The sequence below is a fragment of the Lampetra fluviatilis genome, chromosome 39 (genome assembly GCF_964198595.1).
Source record: "Lampetra fluviatilis chromosome 39, kcLamFluv1.1, whole genome shotgun sequence".
In the NCBI taxonomy this organism is placed as follows: domain Eukaryota; kingdom Metazoa; phylum Chordata; class Hyperoartia; order Petromyzontiformes; family Petromyzontidae; genus Lampetra; species Lampetra fluviatilis.
The window spans coordinates 6,651,731-6,674,657 of record NC_136313.1 but is presented as its reverse complement, the minus strand read 5'-3'; the positions used below and the strand labels follow the sequence as shown (position 1 = coordinate 6,674,657).

At 50.6% G+C, this 22,927-nt stretch overlaps 1 protein-coding gene across 3 annotated transcripts in view; it reads right to left on the bottom strand.

Annotated features, from left to right (window-relative positions):
* Positions 1-22,927, bottom strand: part of LOC144945921 (cartilage oligomeric matrix protein-like) — a 45,273-nt gene that overhangs the window by 5,856 nt on the left and 16,490 nt on the right. For all 3 annotated transcript variants that reach the window (XM_078874563.1, XM_078874564.1, XM_078874565.1), the window contains 14 exons: positions 22,249-22,331; positions 20,883-20,934; positions 19,995-20,158; positions 18,556-18,696; positions 17,630-17,707; positions 16,928-17,080; positions 15,927-16,031; positions 15,416-15,523; positions 14,684-14,843; positions 13,665-13,783; positions 12,753-12,805; positions 8,160-8,353; positions 5,069-5,247; positions 2,117-2,165 (listed from right to left, as the gene is read on the bottom strand). In XM_078874563.1, coding sequence (XP_078730689.1) covers positions 2,117-2,165; positions 5,069-5,247; positions 8,160-8,353; positions 12,753-12,805; positions 13,665-13,783; positions 14,684-14,843; positions 15,416-15,523; positions 15,927-16,031; positions 16,928-17,080; positions 17,630-17,707; positions 18,556-18,696; positions 19,995-20,158; positions 20,883-20,934; positions 22,249-22,331 — 1,638 coding nt within the window. The remainder of the gene's footprint in view (positions 1-2,116; positions 2,166-5,068; positions 5,248-8,159; positions 8,354-12,752; positions 12,806-13,664; positions 13,784-14,683; positions 14,844-15,415; positions 15,524-15,926; positions 16,032-16,927; positions 17,081-17,629; positions 17,708-18,555; positions 18,697-19,994; positions 20,159-20,882; positions 20,935-22,248; positions 22,332-22,927) is intronic.

Genomic DNA, 22,927 nt, shown 5'->3' with positions numbered 1-22,927 from the left:
TGAACTTCTTTCGCACCGTACGTAGCCAACCGTGCTAATCGGAGGTTGACGACAATCCGCGGGTCCAGGAAGGTTTTGGGGGGGCACGACTCGACAAACCACTGGACTAGCCACCACAGCGCCACTGGGCTAACACATGTTGAATCTAAATGTGGAGGGAGGAACCGGAGGACCCTGAGAAAAACTAACGCGACCACGGTGAGAAAAACATGCACACTCCAAATATACAGGCGTCAAGGTCGGGCTCGAACCCACGACCTCCTGTATACCAGGCGCGGTAGTTAACATCCTGCCACCATGGCACCCTCGCCTGCAGAGTGCTGGATACCAGGCCACGTGCAGAGCCACCATCAACCCGGGTCGCCCTTTCATCTCTCTCACACTAATCTCACTTTCATTGCACTCATCTCTATCTGTTTTCCACAGCTCTCTCTCCCTCTCTCATCTCCATCGCTTATGTATTTATCTCTCTCTTTCTTTCATCTCACCAATCACTACCTTATTATCTCTGGGCGGGTCACTCCAGGAGTGTTCGCAGGCCACGTCTGGCCTGCGCGCCCGCCAGTTGAAGACGCCAAGCACCAAGCGGGCAAATGGGGACCCCCTTTGTGTTTTTGTAAAGCTGCGACAATTTATCTCAACCGTGAATATTTTACTCAAGGATCTGCCGCACCCGCCGTGGTCACAGATGTCGCTGTTGACGAGAGGCAGGGATTCACTGATCCAATTTCCAGTGTGTCAATTGTGTTTTGAGCGTGGTCACAGCTGGTAAATGTAGTTGCGCACACTTTTGTGAATTACATGCGGAAGGTGCTCTCCATTAATTCATGAATTCACCTGCTCAGGCCATGCCTCTGTGATTATCAAAGCAGACTCGACTCAACCACTTGGCAAAACTCTGAAAATTAACTCAGAAGGATTAAACGAATTGTTGTACTCCAACGAGTCAATGTTGACTCGTATGGATGTTGAACTTCTTTCGCACAGCACATAACCGACCTTGCCAATCAGAGGTGTGGGGGAAGGACATCAAAACTAAACACAAAAAGCAATTCTAAAGAAATGAAGTTTCCAATTTATGAAAATTCGTTTTCAATATAGAAGGCTCAATCTCTCCAACGTGTTTTCGGATTGCACCGTGTGTCTCTCGGCACGATGTCCGACGTTTCACTTCACGTGCCGGGAGCTTCTTCAGGAACTCGACTGGATATCGTGCTCAACAACAACAACAAACACCACCACGACCACCACCACGGTATGACCCGACAACACGTCAAGAGAGCAACACAGCGCAACGGTGAAGAACCCATGCGATTGTCTCCACTCCGCTGAGTTTGTGTGCGTCATGCATGCACTCGTGGGAGTGGTGGCGCAGCGGTTAGCGTGAACCCAGCGACCCGAGATCGGTTGCCGCTCAGCGCCAACACTGGCGACAGATTATCGGAAGCGGTTTTGGGCCTCCCCTAGGTCAACTCAGCCTGAAGTTAATTCCCGGTGAGGTGTGTAAACACCGCAACTGGGGAGACAAAGGCGGCCATGCGTGGTGCCTGCCACCCACCCCCTCGTGTGCCGTGACGCCCTTCATAGGTGCTCACTAACAATACTTGCCCCAACAATCCGTTAAGGCTATACGGGGGATGTTTATCTCCATGGTAATGGCACACGACATCGACGGCAGGATGGGAGGACCGATGCTGTGGTTGTCACAACAGTACCTTTTGCTGTCTAGAAATCAGCTTTGGTGCTCAGTACCGTTCGCTTCGTAGGTGCAGTACCTGCCCCAACAGTCTACGGAGGCTACATGGGGGATCTTTATCTTTTTTGTATTAGCTTTGACTGCGCTACGATCGCAAGCAACCTGGGTTCGACTCCTTGCCACGATTACACAACACCACAGTCCATTCAGCGTAAAATGATATGCCTCGTACGTCAAATCCCGGTTGGCACGATAATTTAATTCATCATCCCTTCAAGGTCAATAAAATGAGTACGACTTTCCGGTGGAAGTCAAAAGCGATTGTCCTCATGGATAGACTCACTCCCGCCATAGGAATGTGGAAGTTTCCACCACCCGTCTTTACGCAGGAACTCGCTTCGACTCTCGTGCATCACTTACCGACAGCAAGACCCGGGTCGCTGTTCATGGTCTGCACGATCTCCATGCCCTGCGCAGGTGACAGAAGGACAAGTGTGAGCAGACGATTATCATTGCTAGGCATGTTCTAGCCACTGCTGGATGAAAACCCTTGCCATCCCTCATGGTACCACGATGCCACAATGCATATTCGGCGTGCACGGGCGAGTTGATACCCATCGCTCCCTCTCTGCGGTCGTCCTACTCGAGAGGCATGTTAAGGGTACCACGGTGGTGAGATGTTAACTACCTCGCCTGGTATACAGGAGGTCGTGGGTTCGATCCTAAAGCCTGACCCCTGCTGTTTATTTGGAGTTTGTGGTGTCTCCCTCCCCGTGGTCATGTGGATTTTTCTCCGGGTCCTCCGGTGTTCTCCTCCACATTTAGAATCAACGTGCGTTTAGAATGTTTGGCTGTTATACATTTTCACATGATAAGCCACTTTTATGAGCTTTCATTTGTGATGACCAGGTCGCTTTGGAAAAAGAGCTGTATAGCTCAGTGGGATAAAAAAAGAGTTTAGTTTTAGTCTGATGTTCACCACTTTGGCTGCCATTCCATCACCAGTCTCACCCATCGGCCATCGCCCCGTGTAGCGATCCGTCATGCCCTAGCCCACTTACTTTCCTTCAGCCTGTGCGATATAATGAATATGTGTACATTCTCCGATCAATATGTTTCACCGTCCGTCTCTCAGTGTGATTTTGAGCGTGCATCTCAGATAACCTTTGCAACCAGATAAGAGCCAATTGACGCCCGAAAGGATGTCAAGCAAATAGATTGAGGGAGCTTGATTCCTGTTCAGGTGGATCGAACACGGCTGATGATGATGATGTAAGGCCAACTGAGAACAAGAGCATCCTCTTATAAGGGAGACACTGGATTCAAATACGTAACGAGAGCAGAGCAGCAGCAAAACAGCAAGGGCACTTGGGCCCTGCCATGGGAACGTCGAACGGTCTGTATTCACGTGTCGCGTGAATATGTGGGGTCGTTTCACGTATAACCAACGCTGGCCTTACGCTCGCAGCCAGTCTGGTCGAGTCATGGGGGTGAACAGAGTCTCTGGAGAGCTCCATCTAGCGTAGGCCCTTCCGCCGGCAGTGGCGCGAGCGAGCAAATTGCAGGGCTGCGCCTCTACCTTTACACAACAAAGCCTACAGGGGTAAACGTACAGAAGCCCCAGCTCACGACGAGCGGCGAAATAGTTCGGAGGGGAAGCGTTCGTGTCTTTACTTGCGACACGGTCACGGCGGTAACCCGAGGCGAGCTGCTGCTCGCCATTGCTCTTGCGTGACACATTGTCACATGACTCATCAAGCTGTGGGACATTGACACTTGCCTCCCCCCCCTATGCCGTGGAAACCTGCCACGTGCTCCGATAACCTCCAGCGGCAAAGATGCTACTGCACTCACTCACTCCTCTCCTGCTCACAGGAGGTCATGGATGAAATCCAGACCTTGACGCCTGTTTAGAGTTTGCGGTGACTCTCTCCCCGTGGTCACGTGGATTTTTCTCCGGGTCTTACGGTTTTCCCCTCCACATTTAGAATCACGCGTTTAAGAGTATTCGGCCGCAATACATTTCCAAGTGATGATAAGCCACTTTGTTGTTGGGCTGTTACTTGTTAAAGCCAGGTCGCTTCTGTGTGGGGCTTTACCTAGTAAAATAAAATAAAAACATTTTAGTTTATGTTGCCAAACGATTCTGACACCGCCAATAATGAACACGTGTCTGCGTGCAGCCCCCCGCAATTGCTGACTCGCACAAGGGCCTCCGCGAGCACGTATTTGACCGACCCCACCACGCCGACCGGGACGGCTTGGCAGAGGTGCGAGTGGCCGCACTCTGCACCAGACGCGAGCTGCCGACCGACGAGCTGCGGTCGTACCCCGTGCACTTTGGTGTGCACCCAGATGGAGCGGGCGACCTCTGAGCTGCGCGCTCACGAGGCGGTGCTCACCAAGTCCAGCTTTTTGCTGACCGTTTACGACCACAGGGAATTATTGGCAGTGGCGTACAAACCGCAAATGCAACATCAACAAAAAACCTACCGCCTTCATCAGTGACGCTGCGCTATCCAAAAAAGTGTAAACGTTTCAGGCGACGTTCCAAAATAAGGGCCCGTGCCCCTAAATGCGAGCAAAGACTCGGTGTGGTGGTAACGATGGAGGTGGTGCATTTTTACTTCCTCCTCTTTATTCGGCCGTACGAGCCACACACGGGCATTTTTATAATGCTCGGGGTTTTCAGTGCAAAGTATCCACTACTCGGCGACACCAACATAAGGTAACGTGTGAAGAATAATTCCAAGCCAGCATAACCCGGCGATGGCCAATACACCGAGCACCGTGACCCATTCTGGTGGAACTCTCCGGGTTCTGCAAGCCACCAGAAAAACTGTGACCAACAATTACCCCTATATAGTGTACAGCTAAAGTACGAGCGTCATCTATTGGTAAAAGTTATTATGTTTTTTTTACGTACTAAAAACTCTTTGGAGATTTTTATGTTTACAACTGGACATCTGTGAAAAATAACTTTGTGGCTTATCGGATTCCTCCAGTATGAACGAATATTCTGATTTTGACAAATTTGGCCACCCGTGTTCGATTCCCAGCCATGGCTAATTTCAGCTGCGTGCGATATCTGAACCGGTCCTGGGCCTCCTCTTGACCAATCCGCACAGAAGCATGGCCAGTGAGCCCTTCATCCAGTCGTGGCTGGCGAAGTTGCCACCGAGCTGATTTACCATCAGCCGTCGCGAGAAAGAAAAAAAACCTATCTGTTCCGATTCATCTTGAGATCCACCGAAAATAACAAGAATCTCTTGATCGATGTTTTGCCCACCGCTGGCACGAGCGGAAGAATCGCGCGTGGCCGCGGCCGGAGCGTCGTTTTTTCGCTCCGCGCGCGAACAGAGAGTCACCCACCTGGTTTAGCACCACCCAGTGTGGGTCGATCTGCGCGTCGCCCTCGGGGTCGAGCACCACCGTCTGGTAGGCGCGGAAGTCGGTCATGGTGACCTCGGCGTTCTCCGGGCACACGTCGATGCGGTCGATCACGCGGTCGTTGTCGAAGTCGCCCTCGCATATGTCGCCCACTCCGTCGCCTGCACAGGAAAGGGGGAAGGGGGGCCCAACACGCGTTGGCCATCCCGTACCATCAGTACCCCTCTAGACGACGAGGCCGAGCCTTCAGTACACGCAAGGGATCTCGAGACCAAGAGTGGTGAACCGATTGCCCCTGTGGGCCACGTCTGACAAACTGCTTCATTTCATAGGGCCAAAAGCCACATAACAATAATAATAATAACACTTCCATTTTATAAAGGGTCATTCATGCTAATAGCATGCCAAAACGCTTGTCCAGTAGTCCCTCGGTTAACATTTTTAATCCGTTCCACGAAAACTATTGTTAACCGAAATAACTGTTAATTGAATACAGGCATTAGTGGTTAAACGCATTCACAACAAAGGCAGTCGAGGTCTCAACGCTCATAAATGGGCGTCGCTGATTGGCTGAGGGCATGACTTACGAGCGCTCGGATCGGCCCAAAATTTGCGTCTGAGTGCATAACGTAATCACGTTGCCGTTAGTCACAATGTGAACGTTTGCCGAAGGCCACGGGGTCCTTTGGGAGGCGAAACGTTAACCGAAAAAACTGTTAGCCGATGTCACCGTTAACCGAGGGACTACGATACATCAATTAATTCCATATACAGCCACTACCAATCAAATGAAAACCCTACTACTACAAAGCAAAATCACAAATGAATAAACAAATTAAGAAATGGCACCAAAACAAATACATGAGACACATTGTCTTCACTATTACTACTGTATGCCAGAGGTCGCAAACGTGTTTTGATTCCTTACCCGTACCCGTACCCGGCCGCACCAGGGTCGCAAATGGGTACCCGTACCCGTACCAAGCCGGGTACGGGTAGCCGTTCTCTACCCGTACCCGTACCCTACCCGAAATGAGTGACAAACAGCTACTCACCAGTGACTCACGGCCTACCCGTACCCGGCCGCACCAGGGTCGTAAACGGCTACCCGTACCCGTACCCGGCCGGGTACGGGTAGCCGGGTATCGGGTAAGGTACGGGTATCGGGTACCCGGTTGCGACCTCTGCTGCATGCTCACCCAGGAAGGCCTCACTGAGGAGTCTCAATACTTTTTTTCTAAAGGGTCCTGATAGGTATTTGTTGTTGTTCACAATTCGAAACCACGGATGCTCTGTGTCTCCCAATTCAGCAATTTGCAAGTGCATTTTTTGTTGTTGTTACCATTTCAAGTTTGGCAAATGTGGACCGTGATGCTGCCACAGAGAAGTCAGTTTCCACGTGATAGGGCCCATTCGTTTGGCTAATGCCAAATTCATTGATTGTTGGGCAAGTTTCAAAAAAGTTTATTTCGCAGTGGTTTTATATTCAATTGTAGGTTCTTTAGAAATTAAATTAGACCAATAAAAAGACTTTAAAAATATCTCCCCCAAGACCAAACGTTTTATTTGCTCATCCTGACTTATTTCTTCTCTCCCATAAATGCATTTAGTTTGCAGCAAATCTTTTAAGAAACATTATCACGGGTTCATATCAGTGAAATTATATCTTATACTTCTGAAAACCTAGTGATTAGTAATATAAACTTCTAAGGGAAATATTCTTCTGTATCCCTATTCCACGGATTCAAATAAAATGCCTGTAATTATATTGGTGAATATAAAAAAATCTATTTACCCGGAATAATTGTTTTAGGCAAATGTGTAATTCTTATTATTTCGTGGAAATGCCAAGACCAAAAGCCAAACGAAGGGAATATAATATGCTAAGAGCGACAGGAGAAACATCTTCAGCGAGCCTTTCCAGCTGCCTGATGATTGTGAGTCTTTTTTGTTACCGAACTACTAAAAGTGTCACGTTCAGGCTTGTTCATTGTACAAGGTAATCACTGCCATACGGTCAGCGAGTCCGTGACATTGCACACCACTGCAGATTGTAGTGGTCGACACGAGACGCTGCCAAACGGCAGCAGTCCAATCCTGGATATTAAAAACTCTGGGGCTGGCTTGCGTAAAGATTGATTTGGCACTTTTGTGGAATTATAGCATTTAAAAAAATACATTTTTTTATCACAGTCTCCGAGCACAGGCCACTAATCTCCAGTCCGAAAAGCCATGTGTCCGGTAACAAACAGCACGATCAAAATTGTGGGGTAGGAACTGGGTGCTCTACCCTCAGATGTGACAACAGTTGACTTAAAGCTTTCGTGACTGCAGGAATTCATATTCTTTGGGTCTTTCGGTAAAGTCACGTAGATAGGTTCAAAGAAAATAACAAAAAAATAACAACGATCGCTTGTGTTGTGATCGAAACGTCATAGTTTTTTGTTATTTTCTTTGAACCTATCTACGTGACTTTACGGAAAGACCCAAAGAATATGTGACAACAGTGTTCGTTCTTTGCATAGTAGTAGCAGTAATACTAGTTTCGAGTCAAAGAAGGCTTTGGCATGCAAAATAATATAACGTTTTTCGACGGGGAAATTATGTAAGATCCATTCTGCAAGATTCGTTCAGTGTCTGGCACAATTCGCCGCGTGGAATGAGTGTATAGTTCGATAAAAAAAAACAACAACAAAAAAACACAACCCCGGAGCCAATTGGTAGCCCGATCCGTAGTCCGATTGGCTGCGGTTTATTGGCAACGCGGTTGGCAACGCGCTAAATGCCACGAGCCTGGGGCTGCCTGCAGGAATCCGATTTTTGCCACTTCCACCGAGCGCAGTGACGCCGACCGCATTCTGCGAGCGAAGGAAACCATCAAACACAAACATCGCCTTTGTCTCCCGTCTCAGCGGCGAGGCAACGTGCTGCAATCTCGAGAGTCGGCCGGCACGCGAGAACCGGGCTGCGCGGAGTGCCGATGTCAGGCGTGGCCACCCTCAAATGATTTATCGCGTAAAGTGCGACCAAACAAGAGATCCTCAGTTTGGCTTCACGGGCTGTACGGCCTCACCGTCCGAGTCGACCTGCTTGGGGTTGGCGACGAGGCGGCAGTTGTCGGGGCCGGGCGCGAGGTAGTCGGGGATGCCGTCGTTGTCGTCGTCGTCGTCGCACTCGTCGCCCATGCCGTCGTGGTCCGTGTCGAGCTGCGAGCTGTTGGGAGTCGTCGGGCAGTTGTCCCGCGTGTCCTGGGTTCCATCGCCGTCGCTGGTGGGGGGGGAAGAGACACGCGACGCGCACGTTCAGCAGGGCGGACGGCGACCCAGCGGACGCGTTCGGGTCAAGAGGCGAGCCGTGCCCGGGCAACGTCGAGTTGGGTGGTTTGCGCGAGCCGTGCCAAGCAGCATCTTCCCCCGTCTGTCTTTGCTGCCCCTTTCCTCCCTCTCCGGACTTCTATCAACCGTGGTTCAACTACAGGCCATGGTTAGGGTCAAAGTCAACGTGATTTCATGCTCACGTGAGCACCGAGGCATTGGTGCTCATGTCCTGCCTGTTTACAGCCCTGCAGATCCAGTGATGTCAATTCCACATGCCTATAGCGGGGGGCGAGTCTATCCATATGATAACTACTGTTGGCTTACCCACAAATTGGTACCTATTTTACTGAGTCTGGCAGTCAACTTCCAACCAGTATTTGAACTCGCAACCTTCCGATTCGTGAACCGCTCGCTGTCACTGAGCCACCTGGCCGCCTGTTCTCACGTGTAGTGGGTTGACGGTCTCAGCCTGCTCACCACAATTCGGTTCTGCATTTAATTTGGCTAAAATCCAGCTCTTGAGAATTACAAATGCGGTAAAGGTCTCTTCTGTTACGCGACAAACTCGCAGCGGAGAGAGCAACGTGGGAACGTGCGGCCCCTAGCGTGCCAACGACGAAAACGACACTTGAAAACATGTTTTTGCCGGAGAAAGTGCCGTGACAAAGTCGTTCGTTCGGACGCGTGGGGGTTACGACCGCTCCGTGAGAATTTCCTCATGGATTAATGATCACGTGACGTGACGGCCAAAGCACAATTTTTATGCAATGCATTGGGGGAACTAAAAAAATTAAATGTTTTTCCAAATATTAAAAACAACTTTTACGAACCCAAACGGTCATAAATGGGTACGCTTTCATAATGGCATTGTGGCTTCTCTGTGGCTTTTCTGTATGGTCCAATCGCGGTAGAACGTCAGTCCCGAGGGACGCTACCATCATTTAATGATCGAGGAGCAAAGTCATCAAGGAGAATAAACCATCATCACGTGAACTCCGGTCATCCCCGCAGCAGCGGCGTTTGGCTCGCTGTCGAACGAAGGCGGTTGCTGCATCGCGTGGCACTTTCAAATGCGCACCTGCGGCCATCTGGAACACTCTTCCGATGCACTTTCAAATTTAGATTGAAAACTCATTTCTTCAGAACTGATTTTTTATGTTTAGTTTGTTATCCTTCCCACCCCCTCCCCCCCGACAACGCCAATTAGCACGGTTGGCTACGTACGGTGCGAAAGAAGTTCAACGTACAAACACGTTGGACTTGCAAAGCTGCTTTTTTCTTAGCTGCACGTCCGTGGAAACCATGGGGCAAGATCCAGAAAACCTCCCCGTCTCTGTCCACCCAGCGGTACAAGCGAGTATAAGTGGGAACACCACGGTTAGTCGATCGACAGGTCACGTGTAGTGGGGCAAAGTGTGGGTCCTCTCAAGACATCTGAACCAGTGTGAAATAAAACATTTTCAATTCTATAAAGGGATGGCAATTGATCGATGAAATCTTATCAGATCTCGGAAGCTAAGCAAGGTTAAGCCTGGATAGTGATTGGATGGGTGACCAACATGCACAGCGGGTACGACATGGTAGAAAGCGCGGGAAAAAATAATTGCTGTGCTGTTCTTCTACGCTCCTGCATCTATGCCGCATGTCTTCACCAAACCAGCGTGGCAAAGTATGGTAAAAAAACATGATCCGAACGGTACAGGAAGGCCCTTATCCAGCAGTGGTGTAGTAAGCAGAGGAGAGTGAAGAAGACCCCCTTTGTAAACCGAAGCATTCCACAATCCCTGCCCACACTCGCATGCCCTGCAGCAATACACTATGACAGCGCGCGCATGTTAGTAATTAGGAATGGAATGTGCCACTTCTTCATGGGGGGTGATCGAGTTTTGAAAACTCCTGGTCCTGGATTTCACCCCTCGGATGTGGCAAATGGTTCCCTCTCATTCATTGCCATTTTGTCAGGATGTAGCCAATTATTGTTTTAACCTCATTAACCTCGTGATGTTCTCCCCGCTGGTGTAAGAAAAACAAATGTATGTGTTTTTCCACTTGGCCCCCTGGGACACATATTGAAATGTTTCCAGCCCAAAACGGTATTGTGTAAAGTCTCCCAGGAATTTTTACGAGCTTGCAAGAAGCCAAGAGTGCAAGTGAGTGTATGTGTGTGCATTTTAATGATATTTTTTTTATTGGCACCACATCATCGCCAGCGATGATCTATCCACTGCTGGACAAAGGCCTTCCCAAGTCGCCGCCATCTCTCAAAGCAATCCGCCTAGCACCTGCAAACGAGTTGCTTTAATCGTTCCATCTCCCTGGTGGACGCGCTCTCATCTGCATTCCATTCCTCAGCTGCCACTATTTGTGACTCCATCAGCCGTGATATCCCTTCTACTTTTATTAATAGTTTGAGTTATGGCGTTTTAGGTTGTGTAGGCTATTGAATCCGCGTGTTCCTCTTTCTGTCTCACGATGCGATTCCGAGCTTGAGCTTCTCAACGTTTCTTTGCGCACTTTACACTTTTTTGTTACCTACGGATCACTTAGCCCCCGTGATCACCATAGTTTGAAATATCAGCACAGCTACCGCAACGTGATGCTGCCCAGCCTGGTGCAAGGGGTCAGCAAAGTTAGCCTAAGGACGATCAATGCCGTTCAGTGTGCTGCAATAACGTTCCAACACATTGCCGCCACCAGAGTTCGGTACAAATCAATCCCTGCCCCCCCGAAGACAGATGTCAATTCCTGGGTTGTCCAGACCAAACTCAGGAGAGGTAGCAACCCGGGCTTGAAGTGCATTTTATTGGTAAAGATGGACAGCTAACGTCACCTGCTGGTAGATAACAATAAAAAAACAATTTAACGTCTGCAGTTTCAAGATTTATAAATGAATGCGTTTAACAAAATAGGGGGTGTCGTCATAAAACATCTTGTTTTTTTTTACAATAGTATAATTTATTTCTTATTGATCCATAAGCGTTGGTTGCGTTTAAGGGGCGGTAATAACTGATGGCAATTACTATTGCGTAGGTTTTCGCGGTTGTGCCGCCGTGCGTGGCTCCCCGGTGTGATTTCGGGTCGCGCCGCTACGTGTCGGTTTGGCACGACGTCCGACGTTTCGCTCAGCGGGCTGGGAGCTTTGTGCAACAAAACAACAAATCCTGAAGAAGCTCCCAGCAACGTGGAGCGAAACGTCAGACGTCATGCAAATAATTAGCTCTATGATGTATTTCTTTTTTTCCCAGTTGTAGCGGTTCAACTGGATAACACACGGGAGACCTAACTGATGTGATGATTAAATGCCGCTCTCACACCCCGTGCCAAGAGAAAGTCTCATCGAGACACCAGATTAAAGCTTCAGCCAAATCGTCTCCCTGCTCAAATGGCAGCCCTGAACCAAGGGGTGACCGTGCTCGACTTCTCACATTGTGGTATTGATTGTATCGACCCTGATTGAACGATGATGAGCTGGTTCGACCCTCGACTGGGATTGTGAAATTGTAACTTTCTTATTGTGAGTCGAGGACTCTAATCACGGCGTTGTCAGCCATCAATATTATCATCAGCAGCAGCCACAGAATCAGCTATAATCATCAGCAGCCATGATCTATCCACTGCTGGAATAAAGCCTTCCAAAACCCTCAACATGTTACCTTACAATCCCACATGGCACCTGCTGCACACGAGATGATTTCCTCAAAAATTTACATCACTCCATCTCAGTGCCAGACAATCATAGTGAAAATTATTTCAATCCGTTGTTACTATTTTGTTTTAATTATTTTAAACGGTTGAAGTGTATTCAGTTTTTTTCTGTACCAGCTTGAATTTTATATATTCACGTGAGATTAGAGTGTTCTGGTACTGTGCACTTTTGTACTTTACTCCTTGTGGAGCGTTGGATTTTTTGCATCCTGCCCGAGGTGTCAATCACAACTCAAAGTCGTTGTCTCCATTGCCTCCTCTTTCCTCGTCGGGGAAAAAAGGGATTTGACGGTAGAGTGGTTCACGTAAAAACGTTAACCTCTTCCCGTTCCGATGACGTACGTGTACGTCATAGAAATGGAACTGGAAAAATAAATAAAATAACTTTATCGGTACTGAGGCTCCCACAAGGGCATACGGGTGGGCCTGTGGCACAGTTTTCCACCAGCTATTGCAAAGTGCGGTCGGTTCTCTACAATTATCTGCGGTGAGTGCAATGTCTTTAAAAACAATGGCGCTACACCTCTCTAAATAAAGTTAACGCTGAGCCGAGAATCACCGATGAACGGGTCGCTCACCCTGCAATTTTCAGACGTTTCGGAACGGGAGAGGGTTAACAATGAACAATTCAGACAAATCTTTACCTGTCCACGTTGGTGTCACATGTGTCACCGACCAGATCGTTGTCAATGTCAGACTGAAACAAAAAGAGTCAACACAACAATGTTAGACTACAACAACCAGACACCGCGTGATTGCGTAACGGTAATCATTTACCATGCTTGCTAGCGCCTCCCTATGGGCTTCTCAGTCGCTGTGGCTTGTTGGACTGTGCACAGTTGACCTGCAGTTAGTCCATCACCACTGAGTCGTTCCCAACGTGCGTCCACCTCCACGACACCACTCACTCGGGCAGTCCGCCTCGCACATATTCAGTCCAGCACTCATTCGCTCAGCCCACCACGGCTCGTCCCGGTACTTTTTCCACCGCCACACGTTCAGTTAGTCCGCGACTCACTCGCTCATTTAGTCCATCGCTCACTCCTCTCTGTAGTCAGTCCACCCCCATGAACTCAGCCCCGTAGTTTGTGTCTAGTTTGTTGTCCTTCCTCCGCACCTCCAGTGAGCACGGTTGGCTACGTACGGTGCGAAAGAAGTCCAACGTAAATCTAGATTAGAAGTTTTCGTGACTGCAAGGATTCATACTCTTTGGTTTTTTCGGTAAAGTCACGTAGGTAAAAAATAAATGAAATTAATGATTTAGTTGTTTTCATTTATTTCATACATTTTTTACCTACGTGACTTTACCGAAAAAAACAAAGAGTATGAAGTCCAACGTGCACACGTAGTTGGTCCACCACCGCTCACCGCTACAGTTAGGCCACCCGCCACTCGCTGCACAGACGTTAGAGCGATGCGCTCCACTGCTCCCGATGCGGTTATCTGCGCTTGACCAACCTGGATGTCAAATTGTAGCCGTCGCTCTGCATCTGCTACACCAGCCACACGAGAGGAAGAAAGAAGACTCGCTCACTCGGGCATCCGGAGGCTCGCACCTGGGAGGGGTTGCTGATCTCGGGGCAGCTGTCGCACGCGTCGCCCACGCCGTCCGAGTCTCTGTCCGCCTGCCTCGGGTTCGGCACCCGCGGGCAGTTGTCCAGGATGTTGGCGATCCCTGCATGAGACACCCATCGTCAAACGCCGCTCTGAGGGGCCCAACGCTCATGCCGCTGGAGGAACAGCAGACTTCCTCTGGGGTGGCCGGGGGGCGGCTCGGTCCTAGAGCGCACGCGTAATGAGTCGCCCCCCCCCCACCCCCCCCTCCAGCGACTCTATAGATTGCACGGCCACCGAAACTTTTTTTAGGAGGCCTGGGCCAAAATGGCAGGTGAGGCCCTCTTTTGAGGCCCTCTCGGCCTTTTATGAGCCCCCCCCCGCTGGATGTTAGGTCCACGGTAAATGTCCCCACCTGCTCCCACCACCCACCCATCCGCTCCTCTCCTCTTGCAGCCATAATCAATTGCCAAAATTGTCTTTTGCGACCGTTATGGTTTTTACCGATCTCTCATTTGTTGCTTTCATTACTTTTGTGTGCAACACCCTTGCTTGCCAGGAGAGGGCGGTACGTAAATAATCTCCGTCCATAATAGAAGTTTTTTGGGTTAGATCGCGAAAATATATAAATGTGTCGTTAAAACCCACCATCACCCGACACAGCCAACTAGTAAGGGTTGTCACGTAAACAGAACGTGCCAATGCGGTGGCCGTCTTTGCTCCATGGTAAGCCACAAGTCACTGCCGCGAGGATGACCGAAGTTCGCGTGATGATAGTTTATGCTGCTTGACGAGATCAGCAAGGTATTGTGGTTCATTTGTAGCAAGCACTTTGTGCGTAATGAGTGCGCCCTTATAACGTATTCGCTCGGCAACCGGAAGCCAATGGCAGCTCGGCGAGCACCGGACGGACACGGTGTCAGATCTTGCAGGATCGAATAATCGTTCGGCGCACGATGGGAGCCGGAGCTCCCTCCGTATGTCTGCGCGAGCGCGACGGCGCGTCAAGCGAGGCCATCACCGTCTCCGTCCATGTCGTTGTCGCAGAAGTCGCCCTCCCCGTCGCTGTCCGTGTCCCTCTGGTCGTTGTTGGCCAACGTCATGCAGTTGTCGCAGGCGTCCCCGTACACGTCCTCGTCCGAGTTCTTCTGCTGCTTGTTCGGCACCAGCCGGCAGTTGTCCTAATTTTTTGCACGCGCGCGGGCGGGACGACAAGACAGGAGTCCCCGGCGACGACGTGAGTCTCACGCCGCAAGTGGAAACTCTTCACGGTCGGTTTGGTTTTGGTTTTGCCCATTGCGCTAGGTACTCCCTGCATTGCCCCAAACTCTTAGGGGGCCCACGTAGAGCAACGGACGGGACGCTTGTTAAGCCGACGCGTCGGCGATGTGATAGTGTGGTTATAGTTGACGTTGGTGACGGTAGGATGGTTGTGGTGACTGGTCGCGATGGTGGTGTTGGGGAGGTGGTCTTGGTTGTGTTGGTGGTAGTGGCGTTGGTGATGGTGGTAATGATGGCGTGTTGGTAGTGTGATTGTGATGGTGGTAATGATGGTGGTGTATGGAAATGTTAGAGGTGGTGGTTGTTGGCCAACCATGATGGAACATCTTCTGCCACAGCAGACAAGAGCTCTGTGTACATTAGCTGCATTTTGTTTGTTGCAAACCTGGACCCCCACGTCTCATTCATAACATCCTTGGCGACCTTCTCCGCCAACCTCACGGCGATTTGTTACAAAGAGAAGGACCCGAACCTCCAAGTTGAAAATGCCATCTCCATCGGCGTCTTCGTCGCACTGATCCCCAATCCCGTCATTGTCCACATCCTCTTGCCCAGAGTTGGGAGTGAATTTGCAGTTGTCCTGCAAGAGCAGACGGGGAGAAGCTGCTACGTACAAACACATCACAAAGACAAAGATCCCCCCCGCCCCCGTATAGCCTGAACAGACTGTTGCTGTTAGCGAGCAGCGCCTATGAAGGCCTGCACGGTGCACGAGGGGGTGGTTGGCCAAAAACCACAGCGGCGATGTTTACACACCATGCCAGGTACTCGTTTGAGGCCGAGCGGACAGAGCGCGCTGTGACATACAGGACGGCGCGTGGGCACCTCGTCCCGCACGGAGCGCTCATGCCACCAACAAAGTGCCGCCAGCCTCAGCGGAATGCTTGGGACACACCGTCGGCACGCAGAGACGCGAGGTGAGAGGGGACGGTGAAGGAACACGGAGGGGGCGGGAGTGAAAGGGGTCGTCGGCTGAACCTCACCTTCCTGCAGTTGACGTCCCTGCACTGGAGTCTTTCATCAGGAACTCCGTCGATGTCCGTGTCCGGGCCGCACATGAAGCCGTCGCCCGCCCAGCCCACGTTGCACTGCGGGAGACGGGGGAGCGTTAAACGAAACGCACGAGACTCGGAATCCCGAGGTCATAGATGAGGGCGGTCGTGGCAGGGCCAGATGAAGGTTCTTGTAGGCCATAGGCACTTCTGTTTCGTAGGCCTTCAGTGATAACTTCCTACAGTTGGCACTGATTCCCTATGTTACTACTCTCTATTGCGAATGAGATTGTGCGAAAAACACCATTTGAAGAAGATCTTGCTAATTTTTCAATGAAAACAAATAGCGAAAAGTTAATTTCTCTCACATTATCAAAACAACAACCGATTGTCATTGGCATGACTCTGCCTCTTTGTATATATGCACTGTGCCTATCATTGCTATAGAAAATATGTTTATGCAAGATGACATCTTGCTTACATTTATAATCATGCAAAAAAAAAACATGGTCAAATGTTTTTTTTCCCGTAGGCCCTTCAGTTTTCGCAAGCCCGAGGCACGGTGCCTCCTGTGGCCTATTGGATAAAACGGCCCAAGGGTTCGTGGCGCTGCGGTGGACGCTGTGGGTCAGGCACAGTGGCGGATGATCCTGGTAGCAAAAGTAGCTACAGATGCTACGGGCCCCGCACTTTCAAGGGCCCCGCGCTAAATGCTTTCAAGCTATCAATTCCGGTTCTGTGATTCTGCACGTGCTTTATTACTATAGTACTATACCGCCTTCAGCTTTTATGAACGACTGGGTGTTTAAGGTTAGCGATTTGTCGTATTATCTGGCTGTGTAGCCAATGAAAAAATACAATTACTTTACTATGCAAGTTAAAAATGTGTGTTTTAATATTTACGGTTTTTTTTTTATTTAGGGCCCCTTTATAACATTTGCTACAGGCCCCGCACTAGCTTAATCCGGCACTGGTCGGGCAGCAGGTGGTACCACGCAGGTGATCTCCCCGTCGCGCTCCACGATGCAGTGGGCGTTGATGTTGCAGGGGTTCTTGATGCCGTTGGGGCAGGCCCGCGTGGGCTTGCATCCCACCGTCTGGTTCCCCACGTAGCCGTCCTTGCACGGTCCACACCGGAACGAGCCCTGGGCGATGGAGGCGCGCAGATCGCCATCGAAAGGGTTTCACGGCTCACAGTGCCGAGAGGCACGCGGTGCGGCCGCGCGTCGCCGGACCGCACACGTAAACTATAAACTAAAACTACTCGACTGTGTTTTTTTATTTTACCACCATTCTCGTCAGTGTAGAGGGTAATATTTCCTAGTCTTCCACAGTGGCCAGAAGTCTTCGAAGAGGTGGAAGCACCCACGCTTTACCCCACATTACACGACCGTGCGATCAACTAACTAAACTATTTTTTATTTTACCAGGTAAGGCCCACTGAGCCACAGAGCTCTTTTTCAGACGTGACCTGATCGCAAATGATAGCTCAACAGAGTGGCTTATCATGTGGAAACTTAAACACGTGATGTTGATAATTATAAACGTGGAGGGAAAAACCGCCACGGGGAGAGAGAGACACCGCAGCAGCAGCAGGCGTCAGGGTCGTGATTGAACCCACGACCTCCTGTAGACCAGGCGAGGTCGTTAACATCTCCTAGCCACCGCGGCGCTGGAGAGGGGTGACCACTTACCACGGAGTTGATGCAGACGGAGTGAGCCGTGCAGCCGCCGTCCTTCCCGTCTTCACACTCGTTAATGTCGCTGCACACCTGCAGCAGCGGGTAACAAAGCATTGTCCAACATTGAGACCTCGGAAAAATTGGGCGCCGTTTGCATCTGGAAGCGCGTTTCTCAAGCTGCGCGCCCATGTGGTCTCTAATTCATTATAATCAAAGCTGCCCTATTACGTCCACAGATATTAGGTCAAAAGGGGCAGCCTGTAAGGGCTTCCACCAAGTGGGGGGGGGGACTCGAGGGCCCAACTAGAGGGTACATTGGCCTACTCTTCCACGCTAGCAAGACGTCTTCATGTATGTCTGTCTGTACCGTGCGTAGCCAACCGTGCGAATCGGAGGTGCGGGGGGCAGGACAACAAACTAAACACGCAAAACGAAAAGAGGTGGGAGTACGGTACCCACACTTTACCCCACCACACGTGATCTGGTTGTTGACTGCTGTACCTGTTTTTGTTGCTGGATGGGCAAGGATAGGGTTGGGGGGATTTGGGAAACCTGCTCTTCCATTGTTTCATCTGCAACGCCTGGGAGACCAGACTGGCGACTTCTGGATTGCAAGTCCGGTGTGCTAAACCATTACGCCTCACCAACAGGTGTACATGTGGCTTTGCGTATATATATATACATAATTAAATTAAAAGCTCATAAAAGGCATTCGTTTCATGTTGTGTACCGGCGTGTTTCATGATAGTAAGGCACGTGTTTCACGTTGCTTATGAGTGTGTTTCCTCGCCGTGACGTGGCGCTGACGTTCCCCGCTCGCATTCCACGCTTCTCCTGCACGGTGTCTACGCCGCAGCCTGCGCACTGGGGACCCCAAAAAGCTCGCAGGCCCCACCCCGGGCCGGGGTCGACAACCGCGGTGATGCCGCCCCGCTCACCTGCTTCCTGGCGGTGGCCTGCTGCAGGCCGATGCCCTGCACGAGTTCGCCCGTGAAGCCGGGCGGGCACGGCTCGCACATGAAGCCGGGCGCCGAGTTGAGGCATCGGGAGCCTCGGAAGCACGGGTTCGACACCTTGCACTGGTCATCGCACACAGCGGGTCGACACGGACGACGGATGTTATCGCGAACGTCGTCATCGCTCAGTACACACAAAGTGCTCGCCACAAACGAATCGCAATTTATTTTCTGATCTCGTCAAGAACCACAAACTATCATTACGCCAACTCCCGGTCATCCACGCAGCAGCAGCTTTTGACTGGCCATTGAACAAAGACGGTCACCGCATTGCGCGCTTTCAGATGCGCTTCTGCGGCCGTCTGGAATGCTCTTCCGATATTAGGAAGCCACCTCCGATTAGCACAGTTGATTACGTACAGTGCGAAATAAGTTCAACATACATACATGGATCATTATCAGCCACGGTCAATAAACCTCTGGATCATGCGCCCCCCCCAAGCAACCACCACCTCTCACGATAAAAATAAATGACACGGTACATTTCGTATTCGCGCTATTCTTGAAGCGCAATTCTATCACGGAGGAAGGCCCTACGTTGCACACCATCTGCAGTAGTTTCGCAGTCGGGGGCTATGTTGCTATGTGCAATCCCATAGGCCTCACACATTATCTTGCATTCTTTCCGTTCCACAGTTACTCGTGTCCAAGTAGCGGCCTCTGAACTCTGTGATCTCATCCCGCTGCTGCCATCGTTCGGAAGACGCAGGATATCGTGTCACGCAATTTTCGTGCGTGACAAATCCTTCCATTTTGCGTGGGGCCACGGGACCTACGCTTTTAACCTGTGGGTCTCCAAGGCTTCCAACGCTTTCCCCGATGACTTTTAGGGACGGTGGAAAAGACCATCACCTGTGGGCCCTAAAAGGTGGAGCCTCTGCAGCGCACAGGGTCACTGCGATGCAAGTGAATAAGGAATGTGGATACGCGATGCTATTCCATAAATGTTTGTAGCGATTTGCTTACCCCTCCTACACTTTGCATCGTTTATAACTTTCTGACGTGCGCTTACTGAAAAATAGCTTCAAAGCTTATCGAATTCCTCCAGTGTGAACAATCTGTTGCCACGCTTCTCTTCCCTTCTCTCGGTCTCCACCCCATCGCCGATGTCGTCTCCCTCCTCTCTCCCATCGTCTCCGGCCGCCCTCTCCGCGCGATTGCCTCGTTCCTCTATTCCTCTTCTCGCGCCACGTGTAGCCGGCCGTGCGAGCGCGAACACTCCCCGACGGCGGTGTGCGTAATCGCGGCCCGGAACCCAGGCTCGATGCGACCACCTCCGCGGAGGTCCGCTTCATCCGGCGAGTGCAGACCCACCGGGCCCTCCTACTGCGGTGGGCCCCCAGGCACGAGCCCCGCCTCACCTCGTCGATGTCGTCGCAGTGCGTCCCGTTGCCGATGAAGCCGTCGGGGCACTGGCCGCACTCGAACCCCTCGGCCGTCTCCTTGCACTCGACGCCCACGGAGCACGGGTTGGGGTCGCAGCCCGGCTTCTTGGGGGGCAGCACGCGGGGGCCGTCGTCAAAGCCTGGGGGGGGGGGGGGGGGGGTGGTGGGGGGGGAGTCGTCCGGAGCGGTGTGACGCCGCGTGGCCCAAACGCAGGCCGCCCTTTTAACGCTTTCCAAGAGAGGGGCTATAATGCAACGTGAGCTGTTGTGTTACAGGGCTATTGTGCCATAGCCCTGTCTGCCCTGTCCGTCTGATAAGTTGGCATTGAGTTGCATCCCTTTTCAAATGCAATGTCTATGGAACACCTGCCGTGTTTGTGAGCATGTTTGGTTTTTTAAATGTGCACGTTTTTATCAGCCGATCAAGGAAGAAATACTTTGCAATGTATTTTTCCCAAATGTTATCGCAATCGTATTTGTTAGTATCGTATCACGAGACGTAGTATCCATTCGGATCTCCCGATTGTGGCACGACAACTCTCGATCGAGACGATCCAGCAACGGCAGTGATGCCACGCGTGCCCCAAGTTTAGTTCACCCCTTTTCGCGTGTGTTTTGTTATTGACGCTCTCCAATTGGGGGCTGAACACATTGATGCATCGGCTCTGTCCACCTGCCCCACAAGCGGGAGGAGGCTGGTTCCTGCCCTAGTGATGTGGAAATTTCCACCGCTGGCTCAAGGGCCACCAACGGTGATGAACGCCGCCTTGGAGCTCGGTTGAGCGGGGGGGAGCCTCTGTGGCTTTGTCTTTAGCTAATCTCGCCACGGCGCAAGGGGGGATGTTTATACAGACACGCTCGTACCACAGGCTTGGCACTCCAGAACCGCGTTTCGGAGCATCGATGTTTCTTTCACCTGAAAAGAGAGCGTACAAAATCACGAATATAAAATATGCCTGGGTCAACATCATCATCATCATCATCGTCAGCCATTATCATTCCAAGCTGTCATCATCTCTCCCAGTTCTATAACACAACGGTTCATAGTGCACTGGGCTAACCGCTGCGCCATTATTCCACAAACAAATACAAAGATCCCTTGGATAGCCTTTAACAGATTGTTGGGTCAGGTGTGGTTAGCGAACACCTAAGAAGGCAGGGCTCAGCACACGAGGGGGTGAGTGGCCAACGCCATGCCCAGCAGCTTTTGTCTCCACAATGTTGATGTTTATAAACTGCACCAGCGTCTCATTTGAGGATGAGTCGACATTGGGGGAGGTTTAGGACCGGTTCGAACATTCGCCCTTGTTATTGGTCGTGAGCGGGAATCGAACCCGGATCGCCGGGTTCGTTGCGCAGCACACTAACTATATTGCCGCCCCCCCATAACTGCTGTCCATATACACACACATAAAAGACAGACACGTGTGTGTGTGTGTATGGAAAGTACTCGAGTTTCTCTAGTACTGATGTTTGTCACGTGACAGTAACAGGTAAAATAACACAAAAAATCATTTGTATGCAAGAAACGAACAGCTCAAATCATGTGGATATGTACCCCAGGCTGTTTGACTGGGACATCGCTCGAGCATTCAGCAGTGCCTTTATAACTCCCAGTGTTAGAAAAGGACACGGATAGAATATTGTGTCTGACCAGTAATGGCCTACGGTGCCATACAACCTGGCCCCTAAATAAAGAAGAAGTAATAAAGTCAGAAGTTCGTCAAAGAGCATTAGAAAGGAGGATTTTGAACATATGAGCAGGGGCACCGATACAAAGTAATACTTTCAGAATGAAAGCCAGGGACAACAGATGCGATTTCACAAAGTGTAATAAGAATTCTTGACGGAGCTGGGCAGGGCATCTCGCTCGAACGTCAGATGACATTCGGGCGAGATTAACAAGCAGAATGGAGGTCGATGGAGGGAAGAGAAAGAGAGGAAGAAAATGAGCCGGCGAAACGAGGTTGTTTGGTGTTGGCGTCCTTCCCCGCACCTCCGAAGAGCACGGTCGGCTACGTGCTGTGCGAAAGAAATTCAACAGACGCGCGTACATGCGGTACACGATTTTGGAGGAGCGCATTGGATGGAGGTGGCAAGAGACCATGAAGAGTGGAAGAGATTGGGGAGGGGGGGGGGATGAGGCCTTTCCTCGGCGGTGGTGCGTTCATAACTAAAGAGAGGCTATGGATAAACAAGTGGATAAATGATGCGCGCGCGTGGTGCTTACCTGCTGCCGGATGTCATCCCTGAGCTCTCTCAAGACGTCGGTGAACAGCGTCATCTGCTGCAACATCAGCCGGGACACGTCTCCTGCAAGGTGGGAGGGGGCAGGTTGGCGAAAAGTCACCTGGCTGGCACTCGACTAGGCCTCGGCAAGGTCATTTTCTTGCTGTGGATTTCACACCTGATGATGATTGCTTGTGTTGCAGTCGAAACGTCGTGAGAATTTTTATTGTTTTATATTTATATTATTTTATTAGTTCCCTTCTACGTGACTTTACCGAAAGAACCAAGAATATGAATCCCTGCAGTCACGAAAGCTTTAAATCAAAATTTAAGGGAAGATAATTTACCGTTTTTACCGGGTAAAAGGGTAAAGGTAAAGGGTAAAGGTGTCGACATGCCAAGGGGTAAGGTAAAGGGTAGGGTAAAGGTCGCTCGGAAGAATTACCCGGTAGGGTAAAGGTAGCGCAAAGTATTACCCGGTAAATACGGTACCTTGTTTACCGCTAAAAGCTCCGTGGCACAATCCGTGGCCTCCATTTAATAAGTAATATAAAAAAAACTTTTTTTTAAACACGCTTTTATTAAATGTACTAGTAATGGCAGAACTCCTTATCTCCAGGAAGTGGCCCCGAAGCTTGCCATAACGTAAGGGACCGTGGCCAATTACAGCCAACGTTAGT